The sequence below is a fragment of the Drosophila innubila genome (genome assembly GCF_004354385.1).
Source record: "Drosophila innubila isolate TH190305 chromosome 3R unlocalized genomic scaffold, UK_Dinn_1.0 2_E_3R, whole genome shotgun sequence".
Classification (NCBI taxonomy): domain Eukaryota; kingdom Metazoa; phylum Arthropoda; class Insecta; order Diptera; family Drosophilidae; genus Drosophila; species Drosophila innubila.
The window spans coordinates 13853069-13875388 of NW_022995380.1; the positions used below are offsets into that span (position 1 = coordinate 13853069).

The following is a 22320-nucleotide window of genomic DNA, read 5'->3' on the forward strand; positions in this document are numbered from 1 at the left end:
GATTAAAATTGAAAGCTGCCGTAAACCCAAAATACCAAAATGTTTATTAGTAAAATGTTTAGCTAATACAAGGTTTAACTATATCATAGTTTTTATTTCCGGGATCAACCTTATTATATATAATCTCAATAAATGAATAAAGAAATAAACAGCAGCTTAAATTTAAATAGCATATTAGTTACATTTCAAATAGCTTAAGTTCTCTATAGTTAAAGGTAGTTATATATTTAATGATCGGGGCATGGGAACAGGTAGTCGACCCAAAATTTAATAATAAATAGTCAGTTATCTAATATCTACTCGTATATGTGAGATTTACATGAGTGTAAAATAATATCATTAAATATTTATAAATACTTAAGTTCATGGATGAGAGTTGACTCCTATTAGGAGCGCTAAGCAAGCGGTTTTCAACACTATGTCTAACCTAGCAGATACTGTGCCTCAAAATCCATGTCATCAGCATCGTCATCCAGCAAATGCGGCGGAAGCGGCATATATCGGCCATTGCCAGTCGACTCATTGTTTGCCAGCTGGATGTCCTCATCATCTAGTAGCGACAGCATTTGCTCATCATTCTCGGATACGTCGGGATGCTTGTCGCGTATGTGTTGCTGCAACTCTTGCATACTGTGCAGACCAGCTGCAACAGCCCCATGACCCAGTTCATCCTGCTGATTCTCGCATAGCTGGCAGCGTATATAGGCGGCATAGGGCAGGTGTTTAAAGCGATGTTCCTGCAGCACCCTTAGATGCTTTGTTTGCAACTGCTCGTCACAGTCCGTGCAGTGGTACAGATCATCAACCACTTTTCGCATATGGAGCATCTCTCGCTTGCCGAGGCCATGATTCGCGATGATGTGTTCACGCCAGAGCGCTTTACTGCTGGTGATAAACTTGTCGCCACATTGGGGACACCATAGCTGATATGCAGCGGGATCGACTTCCACTACAGCTGAAGCAGCAGCATCAATAGCATTTTCTCCGACAATTGTCTCATGCTGCTCTGCGCCATCATTGTCGTTGTCATGGTCACTGAGTGGTTTGTTGTCACAGCGATTTGTTTCTCGATTCAAGTGTTTGAAGAACATTTGCTTGCGCACAAATTCTCCATTGCAGGTCAAGCATTTGAAAGAGCGATAGGGCAAGTGTCGGAACTTGTGCGACTGCAGCTGCCCGATGGCCCCCTTTGTATGGGTGACAGTCACCCGCTTGTAGCACTCGAGGCACAAATAGTGATGCATATCGATCTGACGAAAGTTCAGACCCTGACGACTGTTGAAATTGTGCTGTTCCACGATGTGTTTGCGCCAGAAGGCATGCGAATCAAAGTTCTTGTTGCACTTGGGACAGTAGTACGTGATAAAGTCCATATCCACAGCATTATGATATGAAATGCTATCCTCTAACGTATTCAGTCCAGCCGGTCGAGTCGGCAGACCACCAGGCTGTGCTTTAAGCGAGCGTCCCAAATTAATGCTACTACTGCCAGGTGTCGGCGATGATGATGACGGTGAAATACCGCGAGATTCCGCATCCTTATCCTTGTCTTTCATAATCACATAGTTGTACTGTGGTTTAGGCTGCAGCTCACGCCACGGCGTATCCCGTTCGTAGATATTATGACGTGTACGCAGATGAGCCGCAATGTTGGGCTTGTGATTGTAACAGGTGCCACAGACGAGACACTTCAAATACAGTCGATAGGGAAGATGGCGAAAGTGATGATCCTGGAGACCCTTTAATTTTGAACTGCTCACAATATCCCTGCACTGAGTACACTGATAACGATACTTATCCAACTGGCGCATATTCAAATATTGACGCTTGTCGAAATTGTGGGCATCATTGATGTGACGACGCCACTCAAACTGTGTCTTGTACGCCTTTCCGCACGATGGACACAGGAATATATAATTTTGCTCTATTGTCGATGCACCTGAGCTATTGATTTGTGCTATTTTCTTACTGCTACTTGAGGGTGTTGATGTCTTTGCTGTGGCAATCGATGCTGCCACAGGCACTTGAGTAGAAGCCGAAGCGGATGCAGATGTGGAAACGGAAGCAACTTCATCAGTCGGTTCGGAGTTGTCAAACTTCTTGGCACTATATTGTGTATCCATAAAATCGTGCTCCTCGCTAATGTGCGTTTTGAGTGCCACCTGTGTGGGAAACAAGGAGCCGCAGTCAACGCACTTGTAGCGATTGAGATTGGAAGTGGGATTCGGATTGGGAGTAACAGCTGGCGGCAACTGACGACTGCTTAAACTGGTGACATATTCATCATCATCTCCTTGCATTTGTTCGCCAAAATCGTTCTCCTCGTTAATGTTATTGCTACTGGGCGATGATTGCTCCTCGTCCAAATATATAATCTCGTATGTTTCATTTGCCACCGTGACAATTTGTTTACGCGGCGTCTGCGACTTGGATGATGCCGGGCCACTTGCAGAAATGCCCAAGCCGCTGCCCGTACTCATTCCAGCACCTCCAGCCACTCTACGCGGCTCGTATCCAACACGATGATATGTGGCCAAGTGCTTGACCAAACCCTTGCGATCCGTATACGATTTATGGCACTTGCGACAGCGTGCGTATGCCTTGTACGGCAGATGCGTAATCCGATGTTGTTGGGCATTCTGTATGCCGTATGCATTCGTGATGATCTTGTCGCATTCGGTGCATTTCAATTGCCTATCGTTGATCACTTCAAAGTTTAACTTGGCCAAATCGTTCATTCCATGAACTTGAACGACATGAGTGCGCCAGTGTTTTTTCTCGATGAATTCCCTGCCGCACTGTGGACACAGATAGTCAATGTGAGGTTCGTACATATCATCGCTACTTATGCGACCGCCTCGACGTGGTGCTTCGTCCCAATGCGCCAGTTCATCATCGCATCCATTGCCATTATCATTGACAGAGTCATCCTCGCCATCATCTCCGGCATTGGCATTGGGCATCGGCTCCTCCGTCTCCTCAACGTCAGGCATTAAAGTCTCCAGATGGTGATGCTTCAACAAATGCGTTATCAGTTCATGATGCTCCGTATAGCCCTTGTAGCACAACTTGCAGCGCATCCATTCCGGCTGCGGCAAATGACTAAATTTGTGAGCCCGCAATGTCTTGATCGTGTTCGGTATAACAAACTGTGGATTGCAGAATAAGCAGAATTGTTATACACAATTAGAATTGTTGTCTAACAGGATTTTGAGTATCCTACAAGCCTGCAAACACTTCTAACAAAATTTATAATAATTGCTACATTTTATCAATGTTTTAAATGGTCAATATTCTGTAAGCTTAGTAATTTTATATTTGAATTAAAATTATATGTAATATGAGCTTATCTGATCAAATTAAAAACATGAATAACTAAGTTATTGAGTTAATAAAATATTATTGATTTCATAGGTTCATAAAAACAAAAATATGAAAGCTTTTTAAAATTATTTTATCGTTAACCGAAACTAACCGTTTCATTTTTAGTACCGGAACAGAAACCGTAACCGAATGAAAATTCTCTGTCAAGAACCGAATACCGAAACGTTTGCACCGGTACGGTTGTGGTTAAGTTGCTAGGTCAAAGAGTTGTCCAACTTCCAACTGTCATAGCTTGATCAAAACTGAATAGATTTTCAAACGGAATGTCATTTTGATCATGATTTGGCCTCTAAATTCATTCTGTATTCAATTTTTGTTCATTTAGAAAATTTCATTATTTTCGACCAAGATTCGATTTCGATGGTAAGGGTCCCCCCTTTGAAATTTCGAAAATTCAAAATTTTAAATCTCAAGTTTTCACTTTTAATCAACTCCTTATATCATAATTAGTATAAAACAACACTTTAAACTTCATTCTGAGGCCTTTCAATTTTTTGTAAAAAATCATGTGAAATTGAATAAAAATTTGGACTTGTAAAGTGACTAAATCTGCAGTCTGACCAACCTTAAACTTTCATAACTTGATCAAAACTGAACCGATTTTCAATCGGTATGTCATTTTGATTATGATTTGGCCTCTAAATACATTCTGCATTCAAACATTTTTTAATTCGTTCAAAAAATTTTTTTGTTTAATAATTTTTACCTAAAGCCTGGAACACAATTTAAAATCATAGGCTCTGTCTCCCTTGAATTAAATCCTCTTCAAAATATTATAGGTTTGCAGAATATATGTTTTGAATATGTCCTACCTGTTTGCACTCCAGACACTGCATCTGCATATCCACGCAACGAAAGTTGAGTCCTCGCCGACTGACATAATCGTGCACGAACTCAATGTGTTGACTCCACTGTGCATGAGTTTCGCAGTCGGTGCTGCATTCCGGGCACATGTAGTGTATGTAATCCTCGCACATGTCTGCGGCACTGCTGCCATTCCCATTCCCGTTGCCTGCAACTGGATTACTCCGCTTCCGCTTGGCTAACGAGCTGCGACTCAGGTCGTCATCCAAACTGACGCTGGGCTCAACGACTCCGGCACCGTCCGAATCTAAATGTTCATTCCTCACTTCCAGGCCATCGCCATCTCCATCGTCATCGTCATGGAGTGGGGCAGTTGGAAGTGGTAAATGTGGATCGGTGCGCGGTTCACGGACGCGTGTCTTTCGTCCTGCGGTGCCGTCGCTTTCCCGCATCATGGCCACGACCTCATCACAGTGCACCATACGCAGATGCACCATCAGGTCCTGCCTGTATTTGTACTCTCGCTTACATATATAGCACTTGGTGCACCGATATGGCAAATGGGTAAACTTATGCTTCAGCAGATTTTCCCGACTGTGCATGGCAATCCGCTTGTTGCACTCCAGGCACCGATGATACAGCTTATCGATGGCCACAAAATTGAGGCCTCTCCGTGTATTATACTGGTGCATTTGGTTCATGTGACGCTTCCACATATCCTGCTGTCGATATTCGGTTCCGCAAGCAGGACAAATGTAAATGACACCCAATTCATAATTAATTGGAACTCCGTTTTCATCGGTTGCATTGATTTGTGATGTTGTTGGACGCGTTGCAGCTGCCCCAGCACCCGATCCTCTTGGCATTATGGATGACCCAAATGATGCTGGCAGCGACTGACGATGCGAAGCCCTTACAGGTGGACCGGATGGTATTGGTGGCGCCAATGCGGCATTTTCCCTTCGCCCAGACTCTGGTCCTGGCTCAGCAATACTAATAATAGGCTCCAGTTCAAAATCAAATATGGCATCGTCATCAGGTTCATGTCCCTTTTGCTTTCTATGTCCCCGTTCCCCATCATGATGATCAACATCATCATCATCAATCTCGTCTATTTCAGCCTCCTCCGCCTCCTCCATCTCTTCGCACATAAACTCGTCTGCGTGCATGTTGTTGCCATGATTATAATTATCTCCCTCGCCGTCCCCTCCCTCCTCCTCCTCGAAGTCTGTCGAAAACATGGACGTCCACAAGTCCATACCTTCCATTTTTGGGGAGGCTGTGCGTGTGTGCGTGAAGTTTTATAAGAACTAGTTTTCGTATTTAAATCTCATTCACGCACTTTCGCATCGTTTCACTTGACAAATCTTAGAACCATCATCATCTTGGCTACACTCTCGCACATGGCACTTGAAAATTACATTACTATTGTTTCAGTCCACTTGGATTTCATAGATTTTCAATTGCGAAAATTCAAACGAAACTTTTTTAGTCTGCAAAAATCAGAGCCATTTTGTTTGCGGCGTCGCAGAGTCGCAAGCCACGAATTATCGGTATTGCGACGGCGTTGTTTGTTGACGAAGTGGCTGTTCAAGTTTTACAATTGTTTTTTTTTTTTTTTTGGAACTATGAAATATGCCAGGTCGTGCCTTGCATAATAATTCAAATCTTATGAGTTTCGTACGATTAAACGGCACGCGCTGCCGTAAGATGGCAGCAGCGGCAGCTATCAAAAATGCAACTTTCAAATTATTGCGCAGTGCGGGCACTGTCATGACGTTGCCAGATGACTGGCTCATTTTTAAGCAGTCTGGCAGCATTGCGGCTCACCCACGCAATTTCTGCACCAAAACAACAATCGGTTTTAGACAACAAATGGACCACACAATTCCACCAAAGGAATTCAAATGGATGCCCAGCAATTTAATTAGTGAGAATTTCAGGCTGGGCCCTAATGGCCATGTTTGTATTGTACTTAACAGACAAATTCAAGTTCCCCCGCACGTGGTCAAGCTGTTATGGAAGAATGGTAACCATAAATCGTAAATAAAAACAACAACAAATGCACTTAGCTCTTTCAAATTTATCCAACCAGCAACCATAAGATGTGCAGTTGACGGTGGATCCAATCACTGGCGCAACTTTATAACAACCCAAGCAGCCGGCAGTGTACATACAAAGGGCAATAATGACAGTGGATCGCCAGAAATGGTTGAACCACCAGATTTGATAACAGGCGATTTTGATTCCATAACCGAAGAAACAGTTGAGTTTTTCAAATCAACACCAAAGATCAACACACCCGATCAGGATGCCACAGACTTCACCAAAGCGTTTACAGTGCTGCAACCGGTGATGCAACAGCGCAAAGTGCGTGATGTTGTTGTCTTTCATGATTCCTCGGGTCGATTGGATCAGGTAATGGCAAATCTGAATACATTGTACAAAATGCAAAAGGACAACTGCAATGTGTATCTGCTCAGTGGGGATTCCATAACATGGCTGCTGCGACCAGGAAAGCACACAATCCAGGTGCCCTTAGATCTGGTAACTAATCAACGATGGTGCTCTCTAATGCCAGTGGGAAGTGCAGCCCACAATGTGACAACAACGGGACTTAAGTGGAATCTGTGTAGGTGTTATGGCATCTCTCATTTATGATAATTTCAAGTTTATCTCTTTGATTCCAGACCACGCACAGATGGAGTTTGGTGGGATGGTCAGCACATCGAATACTTATTCAACAGAGTTTGTTCAAGTGCAGACAGATAGCAATTTGATTTGGTCAATGGGTGCCTACGATTTTGAGGAGAAAATACGGTCAACAGCACAATAAATTGTCAGCAAGCTTACATATAATTATAGTTATATATATAGTATTCCTTTTTTCGATGAAAGTTCCACTTGGAGACTAAATTAATTACGGTTTAAGCACAATTGTTGTTATTTCAAAGTGATAAAAAACTGTTTATTGTTTCGCAAACTTAACTATCTTGATCCAGGCAATGGCATTAGTTGAAACCCAGTACTGGTGCCCGTTTTTTTACCCAACCAAGAGCTGGAGCCACCACGGGCAGCTCCACGTTTGGAAGCAGCGCTACTTCCGGCGCCACGAGCAGCTCTCGCTGGTGTGGCCTTCTTACGCGCCGCCGCAGGAGAAGCAGCAGCAGACGCCGCGCCTTTATAACGCTTGGCAGTCGCAGCTCCAGTGGCGCGTCCTCGCCAGGCTCTTTTGCGTTTACCGCCGCGCATACCACCACCAGCTGATCCACCAGCGCCTTGTGATGCAGCAGCTTGTGCCCAATCGTTATCGTCGTGTGCTGGCGTTGTCGGCACGGTCGCAGAGGATTCAGTGGCTTCAATATCCTGCATGACCTGCAGGCAATCCTTTTCCAATGCATAGCCATTTGTGATCTCCAGAAGTTTAGCTCCGTACTTATCGAAATTGGCCTTTGTGACGTGCGGAATGGCGCACATATCCTTCTCGGTAGTCGGCAGCTCCTCAGCCATGGCCTTCAGTGCTTGCATATTCATTATACTGGCCATTGTCACATTACGAGCAGCGGCAATGGTGCGGCACAAATCAAGCAGATCGCTATAGCAGCGATCGTGAATATGACGCAAATCACTATTTCCGGCTGACGTCGGTTCTGAGACGGTGGCCACCACTTTGGAGCCGCCGCCTTCTTTGCGTGTGAGCGCAAATTCAATTTTGGGCGTCTCTTTCATTAGACCATTGATGTTGTTGCCCAGGTACAGATAGGCCTGCGGAATATCCTTGGAAAAGATAAGGTCCTCCTTAAGATAATCCCTGAGCACCATTAAACGGAGCAACCGCTGCACATCTGATTTGTCCCAGTCCTTAAGTGCGCCATGGTGAGGCGTCTTATTGTGCCCGAAATCAACAATTTTTTTAATCATTGAGCCCTTTAGCACATCCGCCAAATGGAGCAACGTGAAGCGCGACCGACCACTGCACAAATCTCGAACAGCACAAGCCGCCTTACGACACTGCTCAAGCACATCGATCTGCTGATAACTGCGTTTCTTCAAGCAGTTATCACAGGCAGTTTGACGATTCTCCAGGCACTGTTCACTGGTAAAATGCTCTCCAAAATAGTCCAGTTGCTGGGCGCGACGGCAATCGGTGATATTCTCACAGTAGCCGACAATACGATGCAGGTTATCAATATGAATCTTCTTCACATGATACTGGAGCGCTCGGTCGGCTGCAATTGGAGATTTAGTTAGATGCAATTTGCAACTTGAATAATATTATATTTGTTTGCCTCTTACCATCCATCATTTTCTTAAGTCGCATCATATCACTGTAGTTGTAGTAAAGGATGCAATCGGCTATTTCTCCGTCACGCCCAGCGCGACCCGCTTCCTGGTAGTAACCCTCTATGGACTTGGGCAGCGAGTAGTGCAGCACAAAGCGTACATCGGGCTTGTCAATGCCCATGCCAAAGGCAATAGTTGCGCATATAACGCGCACTTTGTTCGTTATCCAATCCTTTTGACGAGATTCACGCGCCTTATCCGTCAGGCCAGCATGGTAGGCAGACGCACGTATCCCTGCCGCACACATCTTACTGGCCACCTCATCACATTCCTTGCGAGAAAGACAATAGATGATCCCACTGGATGTAGACGGTCGCGTTTGTATGAAACTCCGCATGTCGTCTACTGTCGCGACACCTTTCTTGGGCAGCACCTGGTAGCGTAAATTGCTTCGATTAAAGCTCGAGAGGAACCACTTGCAATGCGTCAGATTCAGCTGCTGCAATATATCCTGGCGGACACGTGGCGTAGCCGTTGCAGTCAGTGCCATTGATGGCACATTGGGAAAACGTTTGCGGAGAATTCCTAACTTCTTGTAGTCGGGCCTAAAGTCATGTCCCCACTGGGAAACACAATGAGCCTCGTCAATCACAAATCGGCTGATATAATTGTTGGCATTCAGCTGGTCCAGAGTATCTTGAAATCGCGCAGAACTAGAAATTTTCTCCGGTGTTACATACAGCAACTTGACCAGCGGAGGATGCATCTCGAGGTCGCGGTAAATTGACATAGCTTCATCCAATGTCTGCTCACCAGACATTGACTTTGCACAAATCTAAAAGGGATTATATGTAGCTTAATATATTATTATTTACAATTAAATATACCTTTGCAGAGGCTGTCATAATCATGATCATGTACAGATTCCATAGAAAAGATCGAAAGATAATGAACATTACTGTTTTTGAGATATCTCAATCAATCCTCTATATACTATAGCTGCCAAGGAAGAGATCAGTTGATTACAGCACTCTGCATGGGTATTAAATCCACGGCATACCGAAGATAATCTTTCATTCTTGTTGATACTTACGTCTAGAGAGGCTAGTTTGTTGACCTGATCAAAAATTAACGACTTAAGCGGACTGATGACGATGGTGACGCCTTCAGTGAGAATGGCGGGCAATTGATAGCATAGGGATTTTCCGCCTCCAGTGGGCATAAGTACAAAACAATCATTGCCCAACAGTGCCGCATTAATCACCTGCAATTGATTAGGTCGGAAACTTCTCAAGCCAAAGCTGAAGCTGAGTGCCTGCATCAAGCGTGTTGAATGCTCGAATTTTTGACCATCGAACTCTCCGGTGATACCATCATTGTGAACATTGGCATGGAAATTACCCGATATCTTTTGTGCAGTAGCCGGCTTAGTAGTTTTACTTGCCATGCTGACGGAGAGACTTGTACTGGGCCCATCAGAGGTCAAATCAATGCTGGCAGCTGCTTTAGCATGCGCCTGCTCAAAAAGAGCCGGATCGTACTCTGGAAAGCCATCATCGTCGAGATTGACTGTAGGCTGTTTACTTTCAGCAAAATTAATGCGCTGTGCAGGTTCCGGATCTTTTTTAGAGGTTGGTTGCTTCACAGCCTCAAAGTCGGCATAGGCATAGTTATTATACTGGGACTTACGACCTTGTAAAGCTTCATGCTCTTCCCGTATTTGCTTTAATGTGTCCTCGAAATCATCATCTGAATCGACGTTAGATTTGGGCAAGCTCTTGGTGGACTGGACGGGCTGGACAAGCTTTTCTGTATACTGTGTAGAGCTGTAAATTTCTTCATCGTCAAGCCGCATGCTCTGAGCTAAGTAATCATCATCGTCAGAGCCATGGTGGGGACTTGACACGGGTACCAGATCATCAAAATCATCTGGCGGACCATTGGTATATCTTGTATTTGGTTTAGATGTTGTCGGCTTTGTGTTAAGTTCAATATCACTGGGCTCCTCCTCGTATTGATCCTCTGAGGCTGCAGTTGCATAGCTACTTGGTGTTTCTACTTGAGCCTGCTTCAGTTCTGCCTGCATTTCTCGCTCCTCCCGTTCCATAGCATCAAAGTCACATTCCGTCACATCCGCCTGTGCCTCACGTTCCCGCTTTTGACGCTCTATTTGCCTCTCTAGTAGTTGAGTTCGCGCCTTGAACTTTTGACGCATTACCTTAAGCTTAAGAAATGTGTTTGCCTCAAATCCGTCGATTTCATTGAAGTGAACAGCAGGTATTTGATCAATTACCTCACAATACTTTTCCATTAGTTCAATGTACCTGGTCTTGTATGAGCCCATTGTACTCTTTAGTAATGCTTCATTCTGTTGGCCAAATTCCGTTTTACTTATATCAATATCATATTGTCCCAAATCCCGTAAGTAATCGCCAAGTGAATTGCTAAAGACAATTTTTAGTTTGGGCTTCACCGTAGGAGCTGGTAACACCACTGGCGAGCTTAAATCCAGGTCTTTCTTTACACTTGAAGCAAAATTCGAGGAGATTGGATCTGGCGTTTGTTTGTCCGAGTTGCTGGATTGTTCTGTTTTTAGAGTCGGCTTCTCCTTTTGTGTTTGACTCACCAATATATCAAAACTATCTTGGGAACTGCTTCCATTTGAAATATTCAATACTGGCTTTTCAACGACTGGAGGCTTTAGCGGCGACAGTGACAATGATACTGGCTTACGTGGGGACATGGACAGCTTATTGATGTGTCCATTTAGCTTTGACAATGACGCTTGATAAGTTGCATCCTGTTTCAGCGCCTCTTCGAAGTTGTCAAAGTTCATTTTAACACTTGAGCCTGTTGCCGTGGCAAGTGGTGCCAATGGCGATTGCTTAACATTATCAAAGCTATACCTTTTGATAAGCGAATTGTCATTGGCGTCTTTGTCCGGCGCCTTATTCTTTGACAATGCCAATGTAGTAGAGAGTGGCTTTTGTGTTTCCGCATCATCCTCGTCAGATGATGAAGAATCCAGATAAATGGGGTTGTAAAACTTTGCTTTAGCTGTCTTTGCCTCCAAAATATCTGAAATACATAATATTGTTATTGTTTACATCTGCAAGTTGGTTTGTGTGTGATTTAAACAACTTTTTCGTGCGACTTTCTGAGATTGCGACGATTGACTTTGACTGCTTCCATCTAATCCAAGGAATGCAGTCATTGACAGCTGTTTGTTTTGAACAATGGGTTTCCTAGACATCGTGTAACGATATTTACAACTTGACACAACTTTGTATTCAAACTTAAAAACTACATTAACTGAATCGGACAACGTAAACAAACTAAATAAAATAAAAACGCGGGCAACACTTCATCTCTTTGTTATCGATAAGAGTTGTCAGAGCTTATCGAAGAAATGCAAGAATAGGCAGTTTATCGTTTCGTTGCATTAATTTGGATCGATTTAAATCGGTTTTTTAAAACCAAATCGACTTACACAAAATACAATTGAAATGAAACTTATCGATAACAGATCGTGTCGTTTTAACCAAATCAACACAAAGAAATTAAAATCGATTTAATCGATAAGAAATCGAGTCGGGCTATAGCCCAAATGGCGCTTGACTTCAAGGATATAACATCAACAGATTTATTTTTACCCGGACTGATACAGCAGATTTTTAATAAATACCAGAGAACTGATGGCAATAGCCTTTCCACAGGTAATATATGTCCATATATAAACTGATTATGCATTGCTCAAATGCTTAAGCTAAACATTCGCCAGCAGATGAACGATCCCAGCTGTTTACCGAACTGACGGCCCTACTAGGAGAGGATCTTTTGGAGCGAGCACTTCGACTGCTCGATGAATGGGCCATAGTTGTTTATTACACACCCGATCGATTACGCCGAATTGTCGAGTTGATCAGCAAGCGGAACTCGGCGCATGTGATGCGCATTTTACCTGGCATTAATTATTGCAAGTGTCGTTATTTCCAGCGGTGTGTCCTGCAGTTGCTAGAAGATCAGGAGCAGGAGCCGAGATCGAGCACCGATAGTGATTGCATTGCGTTCACCTGTGAACATGTGCTGGCACAGCGTTTGCACCAGGTATTAAATCTCGTGCCACGCGAACAGATCTTGACGCTGGAGCAGTTTAGATACTTTCACGAAGACATTTACGTGGATTAATGCAGCATTCGAAGTTGCTCTACGCGAAGGGTATTATTAAAAATCGCAAAATGTTGACACAATCGCAGTATGAAGAATATAAATTTGTGTGCCGCTTGGATCACATCAAGACCTTTTACGCAGCCATCAAGTCCATCTGCTTCAGTGATGTAAATGCTTTTATTATCAATCAGAATCACAACCATTACAGAGTTCCCTTTCCCTTTACAGTTTGGCACACTCCAAGCTAGTGAGGATGGACTACTTATTACTGTGGAACAGGGCAAATCTATTCAGGCCACCATTTTCATTGCGCCTGCCTTTTTTGCGGAATTCCACATTCAGGACTCTCAAAGCTTCAGCGTGAAGATCAATGTGCTAGCCGAGTGCCTGAGTCTCTTTGGGCTGGCTGATTGTGGCATCAAAATGTTGTATAAGGGTGAAGGATCGCCATTACTGATCTTACTGGAGCCCCACGACGACGAGCAGGTGAGCACAGAGTGCGCTATTAAGACAACCAACGTGGAGGAGCCCATGGAGTATGAACTGGACGCGAACAGCTCCAGTTTAAATACAATATTTATGCGTGGTCCAGATCTGTCCAACATTTTTCACGAACTGGATAAAGCTGCTGAGGAATATGAATTCACGATTTCGCCATTGAAACCCCACTTCAAGATTGCCACGCTCGGCGTCATGCAGGCTGAATCCAGCGTGGAAGTGGCGAAATCAAGTGACATGATTATTTTGTTTAACTGCCGCGAGACAACAGTGGCCCAGTATAAAAGCCAACAGATACGGTTGACCAATAAGGCATTACAGGTGGCCACAAAGGTGGCTATCAAAACAGATGCCAGTGGTCTGCTGGAGCTGCATTTTATGATGCAGTCAGATGATCAGGAGGAAATGTATGTGCGGTTTTTCATAACACCGTTACTGGAAGTAAATTAGGTATTAATCAATTATCAGAAACACAAACATCGATTTTAGTCATTTAATATAAATATCGTTTAATGCATCGACTAATTTGAAACGCTGTTTTCAGACTATCTGGCAGCACAGTCATTCATTCTGTTAGAATGCCCTGTATGACAAAATAAATGGGATTCATAAGTTACAAAAATGTGCGTATCAGGTTGAATTGTAAACAGGTTTATTTTGAGAATAAAGAAATTGCTTTTTTAGAACATATTCATCAAAGGCTTAACATTTAACCTACTGAGCAAATGCGGTAACAGCGACTTAACATAGTTGCACCCATTTGTCGCTGATATTACTTGTAGACTGCAGGGAATTGAGTAGTGTACCCTCAAAACAGTTGTTGTTGCTGCTGTTGATGTTGTTGTTGCCATGGAATCAGCTGTGCGCCTGGCATGTGTTTTGTTGTCTGTAGTGCTTCTTCTTGCTTCGATTGGTTTGGTATTATCTGGCGGAAAAAAGCGTGCTCTGTAAAATAAAGCGTGAAAATCATATTTTAAATAATTCATACTATGCATACGTAAGCAATTGAATATAATTGGGACACCACAGTTAATAATGGTCATTTTTTGTTGGCAGGCATGAGCATTTCAAGACGCCAGCGGATGAAGACGAGCTTGAAGATATTGATGACGATATGGTAGTTGGAGTGATAGCCGAAATTGAACAGGAAGTGCTAAACGAGTCGGAGAGCGACGACGACGAGTACGATTTAGTGGATATGGGTGCACCAGAGCCGCAACAGAACGATAGGCACAGCAGCTCAGACGATAGTATCAGCAGCGATGGCAGCTTTGATCCGAATGCCGAAGATTCCGACTCGGACGATTCGATGCTCGACGAGGCGACGACTGGCGGGGCAAGCAGTGCCAAACGGCGCAAAGAACAGACTGCTAACGATGGATCAGGACCCAGTGGATCAGGCGCAAGTGGAGCCGCTGATTATTCACATTTGGACGAGGATGACGAAACAGACGAGACGGTTCGTGCTATCATAGCGGCCATTAAGAAGCCACGCAGTGCTCCTCCCGAGATAAAGCTTGAGGATTTCATCACCGACATTTGTTTTCATCCGCAACGCGATATTATCGCCTTGGCAACCATCATTGGTGATGTTCATCTCTATGAATACGGTAACGAGGAGAACAAACTGTTACGTTCTATTGAAGTGCATGCGAAATCTTGTCGCGACGTCGAATTCACAGAGGATGGTCGTAGTTTGATCACATGCTCCAAGGACAAATGCGTTATGGTCACCGACATGGAGACGGAGAAGCTGAAAAAGCTTTACGAAACGGCCCATGATGATGCCATCAATAAGCTGTATGTCCTCGACGAGCGTTTATTTGCCACCGGCGACGATGCGGGCACCGTGAAGCTCTGGGATTTTCGTACCAAGGATGCCATATTTGAGCTGAAGGAGGTGGAAGACCAGATAACACAAATGCTGACCAATGAACAAAATAAGCTCTTGCTAGCAACCAGTGCCGATGGCTATTTAACCACCTACAATATTGGAGCTCGCAAGTTGTACGTTCAATCGGAGCCTTACGAGGAGGAGCTCAGCTGCATGGGAATTTATCGCGGCAGTTCCAAGCTGGTGGCGGGCACATCAAAAGGACGACTATACACCTATAACTGGGGTTACTTTGGATACCATTGCGACATGTATCCAGGCATTAAAAGCCCTATAAGTCTGATGATACCCATTACGGATCGGATTGCGTGCGTTGCTGGTGAGGATGGCAACATACGGGCATGCCACATTGCACCATATCGCAATCTGGGTGTTGTGGGACAACATAATATGCCCATCGAATCAATGGATATCAATAACAGCGGTGAACTCTTGGCATCCTCATCGCACAATAACGATGTGCGCTTCTGGAATGTCAAATATTTCGAGGACTTTGGTGACATCAAATACAATGAGAAGCACAATGCCTACAAGGACAAACGGCACAATTTGCCCTCATCAAAGTGCACAAATGCATCCGACTTTTTTGCTGACATGACCAAGGAGCAGGATGACAACGATGACGACGCAGGAAACGATACAGCAGCCGGTCCCAGTAATATAACTTAGATAATGAAGTCTCTCAAACTACAATCAAATTTATAGTTTGTCATTATACATACATAAATATATCATTGTTAAAGATTTAACAATTTTTAGCCATAGATTTTTTTGCTGTAAAATCTTAAATAAAGTTAGCATGTACCTTCATTAATTTAACTTTCTTCATCGATTCGCATATCAAAAATAGGATGAGCTTAGAAATTTGAGCTATTTGAAATGTGGTTGAAATTTAATATTGATTGATATATTTGATTTTCAATTCAAGTTTAATTATTTATATAATATATTTATATATAATTACAAAAATGTTTACTATCCTGTGTCCAACTTTTACTTGGTTTCGGGTACCGACCAAAAACTTAAGCGTAATTTAAAATTATTTCAAGTGGCTCAATGGTTTAATGGAGTGCCACACAACGGATCAGATTATATCGATCGAATAACTCAATCAGAATTATGGCACGTGAGAAATTGAACTGCAAATTTGAGTGCAACAAAACTAATTATAAGTATTGAAAATGTATGATTAAAATGCATTTCAATTGAATGTTTATCGACTTGTTGATAGATACCACACTTTATAATTTTGTGACAAATTGTAAAATATGGCTATACAATAACAATTACAGTTGGTACATTGAATAATAAACCAATTGGGGAGGCGGCATTCACACTTTAACAATACGTAGTTACATATACATATGTGTAATCACAAAAATTTTGTTTTATAAAACATGGACATAATTTATATATATATTGTATGTATATAGGAAATGATTAACTGCCGAAACATTATATCAATTAATTTATATATTATATGTATTTACGTAGAGCTTGAGCAAAGTTATTTTAGTTTAGTTTTGATATTTTAACGCAACGCCAAAATTTTACTCTCGCTTGGCCTGTTGGTGGGTTTCAAGTTTTCCCGTCTGAAGGATTAACTTTTTGATATTATTTTTCATTTTTTGCATGTTTTTTTTTCAATTTTTAAATTTGTGTTTAAAATATGTTTGCTTGCCGTTGCCTGCCTACCGCTGGCATGACGAACATGACGAACTCAGTTGAAAGGGTTCCCTGTGTGCGAAATATTGGGAAATTGGGAGCCATTTAACATAAAGATGCCTTGCCCATTGTATCACATAAGGCAGCAACAACACTGAAACTGGTCACAAGTGGAAACTTTGTGTCATACAATATTATCGCAAATTGATTACTTGGTTAGTTAAACGATAACCTTATTAATGTTGTTGTTGCTGCTGCCTGCTTAACCCTTAAATGAATAGACTAATATGACGAACTTAATCTGAATGAACTGTGTCCGTGTGCGTGCGATAATTGGATGCCACTTTACATAAATATGCCATGTACACAATGTCATAAGGCAGCGGTGCCAGCAGCAGCAGCAGCCACACCACTTGAGCTGGGCACCAGTGCATCCTTAGCCATATGTGTTTCGATGTCGACGCGACAGATTGGGCAGTGTTTGTTTGTGACCAGCCACTGATCAACACAATCCGTGTGGAAGAGATGCATACAGGGCAATCGGCTGCAAATAATAATTCAATTGATATCATTCTATATAGGCTTCTAGAGATCAAACACTAGACATTCACTTACCGCACATCATTCTCGATCTCGAAGAGAGACAAACATATGGCGCACTTTTCAGCATCTTCGTCCGTTTCGCTCGGACGTCGAACCCGACGATATTTATGTGGCAAAGTGTTGCGTTCAATGATTTCCTGTGGTAATTAATGAATACTTTGTAATGATGACAGTTAGATGAACTAGATTATTAAATTACCAAAGTAGCACCGCGATTGGGACGCGGTGGTCCGATCAGTATGCGTGAGGAGCCAAGCGAGAGGGGCGTGGCCAAGCCAATTTCCAGATGCAACGGCGAATAATGATGTATCATATGGTGATGGACTGCAGCGCGACGTCTATTTTGATATTGTTCATGTTGTTGTTGTTGTTGATGTTGTTGTTGGTGTTGCTGCTGATGTTGCTGCTGTCGGTGTTGCTGTTGCTGATGTTGATATTGTATACTGCTATATTGAGGTGCCGTTGGATGCGGCTGATGAGCATCAATTGGTGCAGCAGCAGCTGCAGAAGAGCTTTGCTGCTGAACAGCTGCATCATAGGCCGGATAGTAAGCGGGATCCAAGCTGGAGACGGGTCCATTCCGGGCATGTACACAATTGCAGATGCTGTGTAAATAACGTGTGCGTAAACTGCTTGTCAAATTGAGCGGGTTGGAAGAGAGATCAATGGGTGTGGGCGTCATATGGCGACGATGCAACTCCTGCATATTCTGCTGTCGATACCATAGATTCTGATGCACTGGATATGGCGGTGCCGGAGTCAATGATGTTGCCACAATCGCGCTTGCCCGATGCGGTGGATGTATATGAGCGTGCATTTGATTCTGCGGTGCTTGGTGGCCCTGATGCGGTTGCGGCTGATAATGTTGCCTCTGATTGTTATATGCCTCCGAACGTCGCAAACTGAACGGTGGCGATCCACAATACGGCATCGTTGTGCGTCCCGAGTACATTTCCAGCGGTGGGGGCGGAGAAACAGCAGCAGCCACAGTCACTATGGATGACATCACAGGCGGTGGTCCGGCTGCAGTGGGAACAGCAGCTGCCACTGGAGTTGTGGCACGCCTCAATATGTTGAGAGTTTCGGTACGATGATAGTCATTATCCAGACTGTTGCCTTCCATGCTGGCGACCGGTGAGGTGGGCACATTTGCCAGTGAGAGTAAATCATGGAAAGATTGTGCCTGTGCCGCAGCCACAGTAGCTGCCACAGCAGCGGCACTCATTGCCCCACTATAAGAGCTGCGACTGCTGCCATTGGCGTTGCTTAGTCCGCCTTGATAATGTGGATTGGGTGGTCCCGGTGAGTAGTCGCCGTTGCTCCGGCTGGCGGGTAATGCCGTAATTGTATAATGTGGCACATAATACGGCTGATAGCGATAGTACGCAGCCGGACTGTTGCCACCACTTGGCGCCGTTTCCGCTTGTTGTTGCTGTTGTTGTTGTTGTGATGGTGGTGGCGCTGCTGCTGTAACAACACCACTTGCTGCATTCGCATTGCCACGTGACAGACGCACATAATTGCCAGAATTACCAGTGGACGGTGGTGGCGGCGGTGGTGGCTGTGGTGCTTCCGGCAATGGTGCAAAATGCCAAATGGACGGCGGTGTAATGGGCTGAAAGTAACGCTGTGAATGGGCCACAGCAGCGGCTGCTTCCATTCGGGGGCAGCGTGTTGGACAGGGCGGACCTCGAGAGTACGGAGCAGCATCGATCAGATCCCTGAAACCAATAGTAGGCGCCTGCGCCGGATTATGATTGTAACTGCTATAGTTGTGATCCGTGATGGCCGCTCGATCCGCCAAGGCGCCACTGTAAAAGGCAAAGGAAGTGCCCGCACCCGCACTAGATCCCTGAACCGCTGCTGGTCGGCGTCTTCGATCTTCATAATCATTGGCCGAATTAGGACGAGGCAACAAGGTGGCAGCTGTTACTCCATTTGTATCCGATGCTGTTATTCCGTCAGCTCCGCCGACAGCTCTACTGCAAGTGGCTAGTAACTCCTCACGTAGATGACGCTGTCGTTGTCGTTGCTGATGTTGTTGTTGTTGCTGTTGTTGATGCTGCTGCTGCTGCTGCTGGTGGAGTTGCTGCTGCTGATGGAGTTGCTGCTGCTGCAGTACCGCCTCATTGCCGCCACCAAAACCATCATCATCCGATGTCAGATCAATGGAGAGTATCGGCTCACGTGTGGAGTGAACAAACACAACATCATCATCTTCGCCATTTGAATCGGATGACCAATCATCCAACTGCAAATCGGGTGCTGTTAACACCGCATTGCCAAAATGACGCCTGCCCGTTGAGGTGGAGGGCAGATTATGCAGCTCCCTTGATCCCGGTGCCAATCTGCCGTCAGTCTCACGTGGTCTACCCACATAAGCAATCACACAAGAGCCCCCGCTTGATGGATGTTGCTGCTGCTGTTGTTGTGGTTGTTGTTGTTGTTGCTGCTGCGGCTGTTGCTGCTGTGGTTGTTGTTGCTCCTGCTGTGGTTGTTGCTGCATTTCCCCCGTTGACTGCTGCATCTGCAATTACAAAATGAAGATTATGAAATTAATTATATCATAAAGTATAAAGAAAGTGTGACCTCTCTAGTCGTGTACTTTTAAATCTCTAAGTTTATTAGAGACAAAAAGAAAGCATAACAAGTAAATATAGCAATTTTAAGGCTAGAGCCCATCTCACCTGCGGATCAGTAGTTCTTGCCAATTCCGCGTACGTGCGATGCCGATGACGACCCGGCTGAAATGCATAGAAGTTCGTAGGCGAGAGACTGGACATTGTGGATGGCGATAATTGCAAGTCATTGTGCGCGTCCAGACGCGCCAGTTTTCTTGGAGGCTGACAGAGGCTGTTGGTGCTACTACTGCTGCTGCTGCTGGCAGCCATTGCCTCATCCATGGAGCGCACTCGAGATCGGGTTCGCACAATTCCACTTCCCAATCCCGGGTTATAGCATGCCTTGAGCACTGCTGCAGGTCGCTGTCGTTGTTGCTGCTGTTGCTCCGATAAAGGCGTGGCAGCGCCTCTCTCAGTTGTCAGGCGGTGCACACCACAGATATCACGACCACCATAATCCACACTGCAAGTCGTATGGGTGGCTGTTGTGCAGGACGCTGACGTGGAACGCATAAAGTTGCCATCAGGCGGCAGAGGTGGAGGTGGAAGTGCAATAATTCCGTTTATATAGCCACGACTATTATAATACGTATGATCCGCATGACGGGCATCCAATTCGCTGCTGCTTTGGGGTCGTGATCGGCTAGAGCCTCCTGGTGGACCCAGAGGAGCATTGTGAGTGCGCAGATCCCAACCATCGTCGCTGCTGTTGTCTCCAGTTGGTTCGAGCTCATAGATATTGATGCTGTTGTTGTTTTGGTTAAAGCGCCTTTGACAATATTCATTATAAAGATTTTGGTGTTGTTGTTGTTGCTGCTGTTGATGTTGCTGTCGTCGCTGCTGCTGATGCTGTGCTTGGGCGCTGGTGCTGGGCGTGGCATCCAGCTCAATAACCGTGGAAGCTGAGGGTGTTGTTGCACCAGTAGCAGCTGAATTTCGAGATCGATTTTGTGAATGCTTCTTTTTTTGTGCCGACGTGGTTGTGGTTGTATTTGTGGTGCGTGTATTGGCAAATTGCACATGCTCCGTGTCTGACGCACTGGAAGTAACATCATCATAGACCGTGGAATTGTTGTTTGCCAGCGTCGCATTATTGCTACTGCTTGCCTCAAAGGAGCTGCTCGTGTTGCTGGCATTTGAGCTAAGCAGCGAACTGGAGGGCAGCTCGTACACCACTGTCGATGCATTGCTGGATTGCAACAGCAACTGCTCATCGACGGCATGGTCATCCATAGCGGCGGGCCAAATGCTTACAAGTCGCTCATTGCTGGTGCTATTGCTATTGCTATTATTGATATTGTTATTGCTATTGTTATTATTATTTTCCTGCTCCTCCGTCAGGGTAACCGTTTCAGTCTTACGTTGTGTGTGATTTGGAATGAACTGCGATGCAGCGTTATCTCCTCCGCTACTGATGCTACAGCTGGCACTTGACGACAGTGTGGAAGTGACTGCCGTCGACGTTGAGGAGAGTTCAAAGAACTGTGTTGGCTCCGTCGATCCGCTGACAGTGGACTGTGTGGAATGCACATGATCCTGCAGCCGATTACATCGACACACATCACGTACTCCATTACATTTCCTGCATTTATTTCCACCAGTTAGACTGCTATTTGAGCTTGCTGGCTCTGCATATGACTCTCTATTCATAGACCTTGTCGCCGGCTGATATTGAAACATGGGCACATAACCAGCGGTTGTTGTGGCATCATTGTTGATGTGACTATGACTATTTCCTGTCGGCTGCTGTGGTGATCTGATCTCTGATGTCTGCAAATAGGAAGGCATCAGCATGTAGCTATCCGACAGCGTAGCACGAGGCTGTTCAAAGTAAACCGTATACGGTGAGCGTTCTATAAGGACAAGCATCAGCATTATTAACACACAGTCTTTTAATTACAATATTTGCTTTGGATTGGACTTACGCGTCTCCCTGGAGCCAACGTGAAGCATCACATCAGAGTACCCGAGTGAGACGCGCTGATGCTGATTTCGATGCTGATCCTGCAAATGTCTGTGTCTGAGTTCATCCTGTTCATTTTCCATGCTTTCGCTTTTTTTTTTGTTTTTACTTTTAAAGAGAAACATAAATTAGAAAAAATTTTTAATGTGTACGCGATCACATAAATCTGAGTATTATGACAAATACAAAACATCAAATTTCGAATACATGGTATACTTGTTCGCCTACTACATAAATTTCTACACCCTTTCAGAGATAACATAAATATAATTACAAACTATTTAATCGAACAAAAGAAAATCTTCTGCCAGTTGAACAACTTTAACATAACATAATAACATAATATACAAATCGATTTGACAATTAAAATGATTCTAATTGAAATGTTGCCGAAGAGCGTTTCATCAGTTTAATGTTATTCATATTTTAATAGG

General features: G+C 44.3%; 6 protein-coding genes across 8 annotated transcripts; 3 read left to right on the forward strand and 3 right to left on the reverse strand.

Moving 5' to 3' along the window:
• Positions 1-73: 73 nt before the first annotated feature.
• LOC117789866 lies at positions 74-5726 on the reverse strand. The gene is made up of 3 exons (XM_034629029.1): positions 5531-5726; positions 4197-5467; positions 74-3149 (listed from the first exon to the last, which is right to left on the reverse strand). Exons 2-3 carry the CDS (start codon positions 5454-5456, stop codon positions 423-425), a joined length of 3987 nt encoding a protein of 1328 aa, XP_034484920.1. The 5' UTR covers positions 5457-5467; positions 5531-5726; the 3' UTR covers positions 74-422.
• Positions 5727-5882: 156 nt separating this feature from the next.
• On the forward strand, positions 5883-7171 carry LOC117790488 (thiamin pyrophosphokinase 1). Its single transcript, XM_034629946.1, has 3 exons — positions 5883-6217; positions 6284-6820; positions 6879-7171. The coding sequence occupies exons 1-3, from the start codon at positions 5899-5901 to the stop codon at positions 7022-7024; spliced, it is 1002 nt and encodes a 333-aa protein (XP_034485837.1). The 5' UTR covers positions 5883-5898; the 3' UTR covers positions 7025-7171.
• On the reverse strand, positions 7135-11846 carry LOC117790487 (Bloom syndrome protein homolog). The gene is made up of 4 exons (XM_034629945.1): positions 11614-11846; positions 9566-11550; positions 8485-9307; positions 7135-8417 (listed from the first exon to the last, which is right to left on the reverse strand). Exons 1-4 carry the CDS (start codon positions 11723-11725, stop codon positions 7177-7179), a joined length of 4161 nt encoding a protein of 1386 aa, XP_034485836.1. The 5' UTR covers positions 11726-11846; the 3' UTR covers positions 7135-7176.
• Positions 11847-12048: 202 nt separating this feature from the next.
• LOC117791417 (cell cycle checkpoint protein RAD1) lies at positions 12049-13830 on the forward strand. Of its 3 annotated transcripts, none has more exons than XR_004618045.1 (3): positions 12049-12188; positions 12254-12809; positions 12871-13007. XR_004618045.1 is itself a non-coding variant. In XM_034631156.1 (3 exons), exons 1-2 carry the CDS (start codon positions 12711-12713, stop codon positions 13588-13590), a joined length of 819 nt encoding a protein of 272 aa, XP_034487047.1. In that variant the 5' UTR covers positions 12664-12710; the 3' UTR covers positions 13685-13830. The 3 variants fall into 3 exon arrangements, 1 of the variants encoding a protein (XP_034487047.1); XR_004618046.1 differs by having other exon boundaries at positions 12257-12809; XM_034631156.1 differs by lacking the exon at positions 12049-12188 and adding an exon at positions 13685-13830 and having other exon boundaries at positions 12664-12809; positions 12871-13590.
• A 171-nt stretch (positions 13831-14001) lies between these two features.
• Positions 14002-15786, forward strand: LOC117791415 (WD repeat-containing protein 55 homolog). The gene is made up of 2 exons (XM_034631154.1): positions 14002-14137; positions 14197-15786. The coding sequence occupies exons 1-2, from the start codon at positions 14130-14132 to the stop codon at positions 15701-15703; spliced, it is 1515 nt and encodes a 504-aa protein (XP_034487045.1). The 5' UTR covers positions 14002-14129; the 3' UTR covers positions 15704-15786.
• Positions 15787-16226: 440 nt separating this feature from the next.
• Positions 16227-22189, reverse strand: LOC117791412 (DNA N6-methyl adenine demethylase). Its single transcript, XM_034631149.1, has 5 exons — positions 21849-22189; positions 19990-21776; positions 17502-19829; positions 17315-17439; positions 16227-17243 (listed from the first exon to the last, which is right to left on the reverse strand). The coding sequence occupies exons 1-5, from the start codon at positions 22009-22011 to the stop codon at positions 17072-17074; spliced, it is 4575 nt and encodes a 1524-aa protein (XP_034487040.1). The 5' UTR covers positions 22012-22189; the 3' UTR covers positions 16227-17071.
• Between the last annotated feature and the right edge of the window lie 131 nt (positions 22190-22320).